The 13642-nt window shown below is 41.3% G+C and overlaps 1 protein-coding gene across 1 annotated transcript; it reads right to left on the bottom strand.

Moving 5' to 3' along the window:
* Window positions 1–1217: 1217 nt before the first annotated feature.
* slc22a15 (solute carrier family 22 member 15) lies at window positions 1218–12327 on the bottom strand (the record flags this gene model as incomplete). The annotated part of the gene is made up of 14 exons (XM_079229774.1): window positions 1218–2537; window positions 2834–2966; window positions 3509–3670; window positions 4718–4790; window positions 4880–4988; window positions 5335–5420; window positions 5855–5995; window positions 6570–6736; window positions 7027–7087; window positions 7716–7845; window positions 8542–8706; window positions 9671–9803; window positions 9908–10057; window positions 12244–12327. 13 exons carry the CDS (start codon window positions 12325–12327, stop codon window positions 2922–2924), a joined length of 1506 nt encoding a protein of 501 aa, XP_079085900.1. The 3' UTR covers window positions 1218–2537; window positions 2834–2921.
* Between the last annotated feature and the right edge of the window lie 1315 nt (window positions 12328–13642).

Raw genomic sequence — 13642 nt, 5'->3', positions numbered from 1 at the left:
GACTCGTATGTTTTTTTGTTTTTTTAAATGTGTGGCTCATTTTCATTGGTGGTCTTAACTTCATCTGACGGACAGGGAAGGAACCTTTAAATATCAAAGAGTCTTTTCCACTGTCTCTGACACGTGTCTGTGTAAACTGCTCTCCGCTTGCAAGCAATAAAGAATCACTCTTTACAACTTGTGTTCCGGAAGACTTTTTTGTCTGTTCATTAGAAAGCTCAAATTACAATTCTTCCTCTGCTCCAGTGACTCCAGAGATCATTTTCCCACCACACTATTGTAATGGAAAAAATACTGCACTTATAATTGTTGCAGGTTTGAATATCATATCATATGATTCATATAACTATGTTGTGCTTTTGCTTGCAATGACCTTTTTGTGGCCCCTGTTTTCCATCGCATTATACTCATTAGACTTTTCGAGAAATCGCATGATTTATCGGCACTTCCTTTTGACTGGAAGAACATTCTTTTCTTTCCCCCCCCTATCTGTCTCCTGTGGCCTTCAGCTTGTGAATCTGCCGCTGAGACCCAGACACTTGTAACCTCCTCTACAATTGCCATAATACAATAAAGCAAACCATAAAACCTCTGATGCACTTTTCAGCCTTCCCTCCCTTTCACGCTCTCTGTCCGTGCATGTTCGTGTGCTACCTGACCCTTTGGAAGGAAGAGTATAAAACTGAGCCAAAAAAACAATGTGCATTTGTGCTTCTCTGCTGGACGTTTGTCCTCCTGCAGACTTGTTCCTTCCTGTGCAGGAATAAATACTCAGAAGCTTAAAAGTTGTTGTTGGATCTCATTATTCTAAACATCTCATCCGAAGCTTGTGAATAGGAGTTAGAAATAATTTCACCACACTATCCTGTTGACTTCAAAAGTTCAATGTGTACTCCTATCCAACCTGCTCCAAAAGGAGGAGGGGGATAGCGTTTCACTGCCTCGAGTGGCCATTTCAGGAACTGCACTTTCTGGGTTAACATTCTTTTGATAACGTAAATTCATTTTTTTCCTCAATGTTTTAAACTAAATGTATGGCCAAATCTTACACGATGCACCTTTAAGATCAAAACCAGGCTGTTTCTATGATCTGATCCAAGTTTGAACCTGATCCAGTTAAACTATGGCAGAATGAGCATAATAACACGAGGAAATGAAATGTTAGGACACAAAGTTAAATTGTAGAGTGAACGAAATAAGACCCATCATGCCAAGGAGTTTCACCGGTTTACTGTCTTGAACATAAATAGATCATTGAACATTTTAGGGACCCAGAGACATTGTATGTGTGCTATATCTCCATAGCACACGTTGTAAGCGCATGATTGTATACAAACACAGTACAAAATTATGGCATATAAAACATCTCGGACAACTAATATCTTATACCTCTATTTACATCTCTATAATATCTTACATGTTTAGTTTCTTCTATTTAAACATTTCAGAGTTCAAGGCTACATAAGAAAGGCACAGAGGGCAGTGATGACATGTTTTGATGCACATACAAAAGAATGACGTATGTTTCTATTCCAGAGTTGTAGTTTTATCTGACATTGGTACCATAATGAATAACTTTATTTGAACCAACAATACCTTAACCATGTGTTGAACACACTGTTGGTAAAGCTTCTCCTTGTACATAGATGTGTGGGAGTCTTTTTATGGATAATAGCAAGTGCTGCATAATTATGACTCAAAATGGTGATGATTAAAGCTTTGACTCATTTATTAAATAGCTGATTGCTGGTTGTTTCTGACATTCTTTGCCGGTTGCTTATTCACGTTCATCTGTGATAAACCTTCAGCCTAAAACATTGAGAATCTCCTGTTGATTCTTCAGTTTCCGGTCGGTCCGTCACAGGATTTCCGTTACAGGCACTATTTTACTGCTGTTTTTTTTCCTGACAGCAGAGCCAAGTCGCCAACTAGTGTAGAAATAATACTCATTGTACTCATTTAGCGAGTTTAAGCACAAAGTGCCGGTGAAATGTATGCAAGCCCCAATTTATATGACAAATTAGGAACATTACAGTACATCGTCAAACAACACTAACGTACACAACATTTAAAAAAAGGTTCAAAATAAAAGGAATAACTAATTTAAAAAAAACATAATGCATTGGGTTGGTCGCCATATATGGGAATGTGGCTCTTTCAGATCAACGAAGGAGAGCCGATGGTCTGCATGTGTCTGGTTCTGATCTTCACTTCGTCTCAAACACTCACACTTTGGTCTTGTTTTGGTCTCGATACAAATATACTCCGACTCGGTTTAGGTGGTCTTGACTACAACCCCGGCTTACACTTAAGGATGCGAGAGGTCGCGGCTCACTGCCAGAGACACAAGAGAAAGATGTTGTGGTTCAGCATCAGGCTAATTTTCTCCTCAGTGTGGTCCTAAAAATTAAAAAAAATCTATTGTATTTTTGACTTACCATGTTTGAAGTAAGCATGCATAGTGTGTTACATGTCAGATAACTTCATCACACTTTTGCTAGCAGCAAGTTTGATTTTCCATCGTCTTCCTGGTGTATCTGGAATGGAATGTAAGTCACGTATGTCTCTCTCTCTCTCTCTCTCTCTCTCTCTCTCCAAATAAGGCACAAAGACCATGACGATATTCAGGAAATTAACTAAAGGCAAGGGGTCGACCATTGTGAACGTTCATACAAGAGGAACTGAACTGCTAGTCAGCTGATTAACGCCCTCTTCCTGAAGGAAAAGCGTTGGTCAGCATCCACTTCCCTGACCCCATTTTAAATGTCATCGGTCACAGACATAAACATGGCGACTAGTCCTTCAAGTTAATTATAAAAAAGGGACAGTTCACCGTTTTCTTAAGGCAGCAGTTTCATACGGAAAGGAGGTGAAGACAATCTGTGTGCGAGTCGAGTCACGAAGACCCGCGTCCGCCGGCTTCATTTGTGGTTTGATTGCCATTTGTCATCTTCATACAGAGAAGCCTGAAGCAACAAAGAAAGAAAAGTAGGACATGATGAATGAGGGAAAGTGATGCGGGGCGCAAATCAATAACTGATGCTGAGCGGAAGTGGTGATTAGCGTCACAACGCTCACTTATGCTATCGATAGATTTTGCTGATGTCGACACACTGCCCGTTGCGTTAACACGCGTGTTTGTTTGCATAAGAATGTCCCGGACATTGTCAGTTTTCTGACATCCGTTGCTGCCGAGAACAGTCAAACGATGAACTGGCGATGACAAATGTAGTTTGTATTGCTCGGCTGATGGCTTAGTGTCTCCAGGCGTTGTCGGGGGCGGGCTGCCAGTTTTGTTTATATTGTGTTCTGCCATTTGTTTAAGTTATGGAGGTAAAATATATCATATGGTTAAACTCTGGATACCTGTTGGCAGGACAGTCTACCTGACTGTACAGAGTTTTGTTATAGACGTGTGCCTCTCTCTCTGTGTATGTGTCTGTACATAGAGTTGCGTTATAGACCCCTCTCTCTCTCTCTCTCTCTCTCTCTCTCTGTGCTGCGTCACCTTGCTCTCCAGCACTCGGCTCTGGGTCGAGCTGCTGCTGAGCTCCTCCAGAGTTTCTGCTGCAGGTCCGTTGAGGGTTTCCGGCAGCAGGAGGCCCAGGCAGCCTGCAGACAGACCGCTCAGACAGAACACGGTGAAAGGCATCGAGGTGTGGAGAGCCCGCTGCAACACACACACGCGCACACACACATGAAAATGAAAGTCTTACTGTGTCTCCTGAGGAGAGAGTTGATATAAATGTTCTGTACAAAAACCTATGAGTCAATATTTGTTTGGTAAATCCACTAAAATGTAATAAAATAACAAATGACTGTTTATGAGTTTCAATTATACCCTACCTGGAAATTATCTTATTCAATAATATACAAAGGTTATCTGGTTTAACTTTCCAGTGCATCTTCATTTAATCAAAAATATAATAGATACCGTAAAACTTAATTGTCCCAAGCAGACAGAGACCCTTTTTACTCTGACTCTACTTACTAAACATTTTTACAAGTGTGGAAATGTTACACATCATTTCAATTGCTTCAATACACACAATTCAATAATTTAGTCAATTTAAAGAAACCATGAGCACCAAAGTACAATTCATTCAGATTTACCAGCACGGTAAACAAGAGACACAAAAGAAAAAGTTGTGAATCCCTACTTTTGAAGTGGCAACAAAGTCTAAATATGTCTCCATTGCTCGATTATTTATATTCCTTTATCATAAAGGTCCATTGCTCGAAAGAATCAAAAAAGTTTGTCTTGGAACTCGATCAGATGAATGATACATAATTGATGTGTTATACGTTAGCCTCATTTATATACAAATAATATCCACACTGGTTTAAATAAATACTTTGATAGTGAGTAAGAGTTTTGTGTATTAATTCCAAATATTGGCTGATTGAGTTCAGTGATTGTAGCAAATGAAAGCCTGGTCTATTAATTGCATTTTTACGATACTATCAATTAAGAGGATCTGAGAGATACAAAGTCAAGTTGTGTCAAAGTGATATCATGTACTTCCACATTTGAGATCTCGGTTGTTTCTAACAATGTATTTTACTGGTTTATATCACCAGGTCTGTTTGTTTTGGGGGAGACCTGCACGTTGTCAGCAAACTCTGCATTTAGTTATTGTTGCGATTGAAAAAAAAGACCTATTGTGCATTTAACTAGAATAAGGCAGTACAACTACATGAATAAAACTGTCCTTACCATGGAAGGAACAAACGGTGCAAGGATTCCTCCAACTCTGCACGACATGGAACAAACTCCCAAACCAGCATTTCTAAAACACAGAAAAAGAAATCATAAAAAAAAAAAAAAGCACCCCAGGTCGGTGAACATGTCAACATGCAGTCTGTATTGATAGTTCACCTGATAACTGTCGGGTAGAGTTCAGAGGTGTAGACGTAGGCGATGTTGAACGCTGCACTGACCATCAGTTTTCCCAGAAGCGCAAACGACGTAACGCTCAGCAAGCTCCCTACGAGCACAAGTTAATCAGTCACTTACACGTAGCGTTTTAGGAAAACTTACCAGTGAGCTAAAGACCATCATGGTTGCTCGTACTAATGGATGAGTGGATCCAAGAGGCCATCTTCCAGGTGGTCAGAGCAATAACCAAAACCTACAGCTGCTGGCCACCGGCTGAGAGGCAATCAAAGTCCTTCCAATCTTGTTTATACCACCTTTAAATCTAATGTTGCATTAATTCCCCTCGCTCAAGAGAAGAGCATTTCTTTTTTTTTTTTAACAGTCAAGACCTGTTGGGTTTGTTTCCTCACACATTAAAGATCCGTTGCGTTCAGAAGTGTATTGCGCCGTCTCACCTGGGTTTTCGGGCATGAACATGGAGCAGAAGCAAGCGGATCCAGCCAGACACAGGAAACTGGCCATGCTTTTCCTCCTCCCAGCCCTGAAAGACGAGACGCATCACAATGACTCATCGGTAACCAGGACGCCTCTCAACATTATGCAGCTCAAGCTTTTAACGCCATCTTAAGTCAAACATTCAAATTAGTCGAACTGAACACAGCTGAGGAAAATATCTACATGTGCAGATCAGCAGTTTTAGTAGAAGAAAAGTAAAGTAAATAATGAACGGACATGAAGTCTAATGCTTAAATGAATCAGGAAGTAGTTTTTCATTTGCTAATACACAGCTTCTGATATTGCAAAGCTTCCCGTTAAAACATTAACCCTGCGGTGCAGTTGGGCAAAGAACACCGACTAGAGACTTTTCATAAATCAACGTCTCCAGCAGCAGGATCGGACGTTGAGCTGTGAAAAGGAGTTACACAGCGCCGGTGAGCTAAAGGGTGTGTATTGTTGTGTGTGCGTTTGTCTCACCAGTGTTTGTTGATGAAGTATATGCAGAGCGGGTAGGCGGGCAGCTCCACCAGGCCGTACATGGCTACGTTGACATAGCGGCTACCGGACGTCTCAGCGGCCCCCAGAGTCAGACCGTAGTACACCAGACTGCACGCGTACCTGCAACACACACACACACACACACACACACACACTTTAAAAAAGGTGACTAGCTGCATCTTTAGGGGTTTTGTTTTTTGTAATATTTAAATATCCTATCTTCAGCATAATCAGCCGCTCCTTGACATTTCTCTTGTTTTGTGTTTGCAGAAGCTGCAGGGGAGCTTGTTTACCGTCAACTGTGCAACAGAAAAACTTCCACTGTTTGAAGTGTGGGACATTTTAAAGTATAACCAGACTAACTTGATCTTCTCCTCTAAAGAATTCAGCAGTGTGCAACCTCAGACAGGCTGGAGGATGGAATATGCAACATTTGCATGATGATAAAGTAAAAGTATTTTCTAGATTCCCAGCTGTAGCACTGAAAATGCTGCAATCACTAAAAGGTCTGTGGGTAACATGGATGTCTGTACCAAAACGCCATGGCAATGCATCAAATATCTATTTTTTTCGGCTTGCATGGACAGCAGAAAGTGGCAGCGTTTCAGTCTGTGGCAGCAGCAAGTCAAGCTTTCACAGCTTTGGGCTGCGGCAGCGTGCACGTCTTGTTCTTCTTCTGTGGTGCCACACTCACCAGACATACATGAGCACCATCGTCCTCAGACGGAGGACGGGATGGATCACCAGCTGCAGGACACCCGCAGCCCTGTTGCCGCGGTTACGGTCTTTAGCAGCACCGACGCGTTTCAACGTTAGGTTTTTGACCGGGTTGCCGTTCCTCAGCGCGATGTAGCGCAGGACCTAGAAAGACGAGATGAACAGTCACGACCAATGTTTCACAGATGATGCACAATTCAGGCGTTATAGATCGTCAGTGCATGCTAACGTAAGCTGCTGTAAATCCCCTCAGATTTCTTCCCCAAACTTGTTATAGTTTCTAATTCCGATCATTTCTAGAGCTCATGACGTTTTCCACAGAAGTCAAGGAAAAGGCGGCAGATAAAAAAGAAGACGTTTTTAACATTTGTATTAGAGGAGGTGGCTTTTTTTTTAACTGACCCAGACATTGCGATTGTATAAATATATTTTACCTCTTCAGCTCGCTCCATCTGACCCTGAGAATACAGCCAGCGAGGAGACTCGGGTAGAGTTCTGTAGGACAGGAGGCAAGGAGAGATTATTGTATCGGCACAAACATGTTTTATCTGAATATTGCGTTTGAAAAAAGCACAGCCTCTATCATGTTTACATATTCCATTTTTGTTTGGCATCAGTTTTTCCAACTGGCGCCCAGTAATGTAACGTGAGAATGAGATCTTCCTGATCAAGTGAATTAAGTGGTGATTTGCTGGTAAGTAAAAGCATTAACGTTAGCTGACTCGGACATTAGTTTTTAAATAACAGTTCTTGATCTTTGGGCTGGTGGGGAAGGTATCAAGTATTTTTGTTTCTGAAGTCTACGGTCATCAAATTTGGGACTCAAGTCCAAGTCATGCGACTCGAGTCCACACCTCTGGTTATTTGTGATAAAAGTATAATATAATTTGTATGAAATAAATAGGCTAAAAGATGCAAAATAATACATTTAAAGTATTCTGCATTAGTTTACTTTATTTACATTCTTTAAATTCCTATATTTCCTTGAAACTGGTGGTGATCAAACATTACACGATACTTATCCAAACCGCTTTGTGTGTTTTAGGATCCTCTGAGAGGAAATGCTTGTAATTTTTTTGGGTGGATGCCGGAGGAGACTCGTCTCTTTGAGGTTTGTACTCACACAGACATCAGGAAGAACAGGACTCCAGACGAGTTAGCCACTGTGGCCAGGCTCCTCCACGGCCGGATGAAGTAGCCCAGAGCTCCAAACAGTGCTATGCCAACTGCAAAACTAATGCTTGTTAACGTCCCTGAAGGAGGAAATTAAATTAAATAAATAAAAAAAATCAACCACAGGGTAATTTAGTGTCTAGAGTTGTTGTAATGGAAACATCACAGGTTTGGTCCCTGAAACAGCCACATGATCTGTTCAAGCACACACACAACTGTGTTTTGCCAAAATAAACTATTGTACCATTTGATATTGTATCACCAAGCTCTGTATTTAATTTAAAATTATAAATGATATCAAAGAAGAAAAGCAGCAAATCGCCATTTCAGAGTCAAGCAAGAATACCTTAAAAGTCGGGTTACAAGCCGCTTAGTGTCTCGCTAGCTCCCCGCTGCTGCTGCTACTGGCCGCTGCTGCTGCTGCTACTGTCCGAATCCCCTCTGCCCAAGTCGGGTGTAGAGTCGGGGCTGGTCCCTACCTTTGGTGGTTGTCGGGGCTAGCAGAGAACTAGCGGAGAGCTAGCGGAAGTTAGCAGAGAGCTAGCGGAGAGCTAGCGGAGAGCTAGCGGAAGTTAGCGCGAGCGCCAGCTGGCTACAGTGGGGTGCAAATGGGGACAATGACCAAAGGTAGTAGCGGCGTATAACCCGACTTTCACGGTACCTAGACAACATTCAGTATTTTACCTGAAAAATATCCAAAATAAATGATCGACTATTTTGGCAGCAAGACATCATGTAGAGTGATGCATGATGGGATTGTTTTGGTGTTTCCGTACCGGTCATGGCCCAGTAGGACTTTCCCACGTACTCCTGAGTGAGCACGAAGCAGACGAGGCCGATGCCGCCGTTCATCAGCCCCACGAGGAGACGAGACAAGGCGAAGACCTCATAGCTGGGCGCGAAGGCGGTCACATAACCGAAGATCACCTCAAAAAACAGACCTGGGAGGAAGAGGAGGGGAGGAGGAGAATGAGGAGGGGTCAGGCCAGACTTGGATCTTTGCGGATGCATTATTTATTGTCTGCATGCAGCGTGAACGCACCTGAAACATTCAAAAGGGCCTTCAGACTGCCCACAGGGGCACAAGAAGGCATCTATGAGTTTGTGTTATTATAAATACATTAAAGTTGTAAAAAAGAAAGCATATGCAGCCATAAGACATACATAGGGGTAACACCACAGAAACAACTTAGTAGGAAATATCAACCACAGAGAATTATCACCAACTCTGCAGCACCACAGAGCTCTTAACCCTCTTTTAATATCTCTCTCTCTCTCTCTTTGTTGCACTGAAGATTTACTGTTTGCTTTTGTCTCCAGTGTTTCCATCAGCAGGTTCTGATAATCCCAGTGGAAACTAACACTTCCTTCCCAGCAGCGATTATCTGGTGAAAACAAAAAGGTGTCCCAACATGTTCTCCATCGCAAATGTATAATGCCATAATTAGGGATGCACCGATGCAACTTTCTTTCTCCCGATATCCTCACATAAGGGTATCTGGGTCTAAAACCAGTATCTTTTTTTTTCTTTAAAAAAAAATATATGTATGTATGTATGTATGTATCACTGAATCTGTAGCACATCATGACTGAGTGGATGGAAGAAAAAATATTATTATGACAAAAATACTGTATTCAATATCCAATACACCTAATAAGGTTGTATATTATGTAAGCAATTGTGACAAAAAATTAAAAAAATAAGTGTATTTCCCAGTTTTTCGATGCAACAAATATTTCAGAATTCTTATTTCTGAAACTTCTGATTCAAAATTACTTAAAATGGGACTCCTCTTCTCCCTACATTTACATTCTGGAACGAACGCCAAATGTTAATTGACAACTGGACAAACACTCCCAGGGGAACCACACAGAGACTGTCTGGTGGTCTGAGACCGTCCTCACCTGTCAGGTAAACAGGTCTCCTGCCGATCCGGTCGGAGAGCGGCCCAAAGACGACGTTCCCGACCAGAAGCCCGGTGAAAAACAGCGATCCAGCTAGACTGACCTTATAGGCCTCCTGCTTGATGAGAAACCACTGGGGAACACAGAGCAAGGAGGGGAGAAAAAAAAGCACACATGATGAGTCAGCGGCACTGGCTGGGTAAAAGTGATGATGCATATGGACTCTAGCTCCCTCACCTCCGTCACTATGGAGTCAATGTCCTCTGTAAATGTGACGTGTTGGTGGAGCTCCTGCCGGCTGGATGGGACCCAGCCCTGCTGCTCGATGTGGTACTCTGGCGTAGATCCAACCAGAACGATCAGCATGGACTGACAGGCCATGTACACCTGAAACACACAGATCACTACGGTACCAACCTGGGAGACGACAGGTCTACAAGACGCAGCTGTGAGCGCGGTCTAAAAACCTGTAGACACGTCTCATCAGCTGAAAATATGATTTAGGTGAAAAAAAAAAAAATAATTCTTCTTCTTTCAAAATTTTTTTTGTTATTCTTTTTTTATTGTAAAAATAAAAAGACAATATATAGACATAACATCAAGAGGACGACAAAACAGTGAGATACAAGCCAGCAAAACATCATATATTCAGGGTATAGAAGTACGGTGTGTGTGTGTGTGAGTGTTTATTATTTCATCTAAAAAAAAAAAAAAAAGGCACAAAGTATAGATGAGGGCAGATTTATATGTATGTGCGTATGCGTGGGTTTCAAATGTGTTTCAGGCTAAAAAAGACAAAAATGTGAATATAAATAGAATGGGTCATGTTTGTAAAAACATAGTGAAGGATGGCCAGGTGGAGTGGTGTTCTGTTGTACTGTAAATAATGGAGGATGTTAGATTTTTCATTGAAATGTATTCAGTCATTAGGTTTCTCCTAAAGGTGAAACATTTTTCAACCCCAAAATGAAGATTGACAATACGTTGCGTAATTCCTCAAATCTGTATTTTCACTACTGGAAAAACAGGAGTGAAATGTAATATCCCTCACATGTTGTCCTTAAGTACACATGTGATGTTATACATCTACTCCACTAAATCACAAAGAGAAATATTACTTTTTACTGATGTTGAGTGTCTGATGTTGAACTGAAGGATGAAGTGTTGAGCACCTTAACGTGCTGAGAAAATGATCTTACATCTTGAGCTAGATAAGATAAACTGTTTTGAAAAAGCCTCCTGGAACCGCTGAAAAAAAAGCATTGTCTCAAAACAGGAGCCCAAAAAAAAGCCCAAAACAGGAGCATGTTTAAAGTTTGACTTTTTAAGAGCTTTGTGGTTCCCACAGGGAAGAAACGCTACAAACATTTTATGATCTTATAGAATATGAAGCAGGTGTGTGGATCCAACACACACCTGCTTCACAACAGTGTATAAATAACACTAGTTGCACAGCCTAAATATGTGGTAAAATGCAGCATTCACATTAAAGCAGCTGTAAATTATTCAAAGAATATCATATTTGAATAAATAAGGAACATTGTACTGCACAATGAGGGCTTAAAGTAGATTTTGCTTATAATAATTTACTTACATACTTTTACTCAGGCAATGTTTTGAATGCAGGACTTTCTACTTGTAGAGAAGTATTTAATTGTGTAGTAGTGTTACTATTATTAAAGTAAATGATCCATCACTTATCTAGGCCATTTAAAACATTAATTAAACTATGCAGCAGTCGCATATGAGTTGGAAGCAAAAGGCTTCACTGCATCATTAACTGGCTGATTGTAAATCAATAGCAGACTCGCATCGTGTCTTCAGTGTCGCATGTAGGATGAGTTTGGTGGGAATGCTAACTAGCTAGCATTAGCTAGGAGGCGGGTCAACTTTAACAGTGACGCGAGCTTTGACAAACTCCATTGTAAAATGTCAACATTTACGATCACATTTGGTGTGGGCGACTATACGTGCCACGGGGGGGGATTTACTTTAAATAATTTGGATTACGTGGGTTATTTGCTATAAATCCGGCACGTGTGTGACGTACGTACTAGCCATGTATTCTCAATAGCACCAATGTAAACAATTTTTACATTTGCAGTGCGCGTCAACACAGGCGTCCAGGGTCACAGTGGGGCAGCTATTTTAACAAGTACGCCACGTGGAAACAACACAAATAAACGTTCGTTATAGTAACATAGAGTTCAAACAACCTTTGTACGATACGCCGAATTAAAAGAGGAAACCCGGTCATGTAGCTGGTAGTTGCTACGAGCTGCTGCATGTGAAATATTTCACCACAAACAAAGAAACGCTAATCTCTATTTTTTTCAAGGAAGTCTGGTGTGACGTTTTGTAGCCCGGAGAGTGCACTTGCGGCACATTGCTGAATTATAAACAAGTGGCGACAACTCCCAACATTCTAATGTCGAACCGCCACTAAATGCTATTTAGTTTGATCCAGAGCAACGTTAGTGTTAGTGGGTGAAAGCCACGTCGCGCTACTGCTGCGACACACGCAGATACCGCGGTTATTGTTTGTCATATAAATACATATAAAATCCATCCACCTGGGTCAGAACGAGGACAGCCACCGCCCGCTTCTGGTAGGGTCCAAACTCGCCGACAACTTTGAGAGCTTCTTCCAAATCCATCCCCGGTACCGCGGCCAAGGCGGCTGCTCTCTGGTTTAACGTCCCCGCCAGAGAGGAGTAAGGAGAGAGTGATCCGCGCTCACTTCCGGCTTGGCTTCGTTCCTGCGTTCGCGTCGTTACTCGTGTAAAATTAAAAAAGGCAAACAAAGCGTGGCAGTGTCAATAATTTATTTATTTTTTAAAAAAGGCACTTTTTTCCTCTCTTTTATCATTCAAATTACAAAACATCTCTCCTCTTACCACACAAGAAGCCACTAAACTAAATGAAAACAAAGATTTGTAAAAAGCCTAAAATATTTTACAGAAAACAGTGCATAACAAATATGTTAAACCATGGATCCAGATTAATGGCGTACATAAAATGCTTCGACATTAAGGCAACATTTTTTTGTTCACTTTATTGACTTATCATAAAAGCATTTGTAATACACAATGTACATTCAATCTTCTGGTTCTTCTTCCATTAGTTAAAGCAGGATAAAAACCAAGTGGTGGCGATCCAAAGGTGCATCGTTACAAACAACTATTATAAGTTTTAAATACATAAAACAATATACTGAATGTATGTTTGGATCACAGGATTGTCTTAATAGTAAGAATTCCATGCTTGAATGTAGCTGAAGCTGAATGGATACTGAAGGTCATTTACCGAGTTGTTTCGTTCACTCATCTACATATTTTATATGTATTTTGCTGCATACAGCCAAGCCAACATCAGCAACAACCTGGATAGGTATTTGAAATGTCAAAATATGATAACGTCTTCATGCTCTTGTCTATTGTTTTGGCAAAAAAAAATCCTCCAAGACGAGTAACAGTCGGACGACGGCACGCAGCTGGACGCACAAGCGCACACAATACAACAATTGCTTTACATTTCATTTAGCTGACGCTTTTATACAATAAGTGAATTAAAATTGACATGTTGCTGGATGCAAATGGCTCTTGATGACATCATATCCCATTTCTACTAGACATGTTCAGTTTCCATTGCCTTCTCGTTCAGTGTCTTGTCGCCCGGTGCCTTCTTGTTTTGCCTTCTTGTTCAGTAGCCCAACATCAACCTCTCCCTGAGGAGGGTTGGTTGAACCAGTTTGGGGGGAGTTTTGATTTTTGAAGAGGCATATCTTCTGTTTCCACATTAAAACACCAACACCCACCCCAACCACACCTAAGAACAGTAGAGGAAGCAATACCCCCATAACTATGTTACCTATATTGTTACGGTAGAGCGGATTGTCAATGGGGCTACTATCTTGTTCACTGACTGGGTTAGATATCCGGCAGGTGATGGTGTCATCATGGACATTGTCAG

This window comes from Taurulus bubalis (genome assembly GCF_910589615.1).
Source record: "Taurulus bubalis genome assembly, chromosome: 14".
NCBI lineage: Eukaryota > Metazoa > Chordata > Actinopteri > Perciformes > Cottidae > Taurulus > Taurulus bubalis.
Note: the sequence above shows the minus strand (reverse complement) of the source record. Positions and strands in the feature narration are given on the sequence as shown.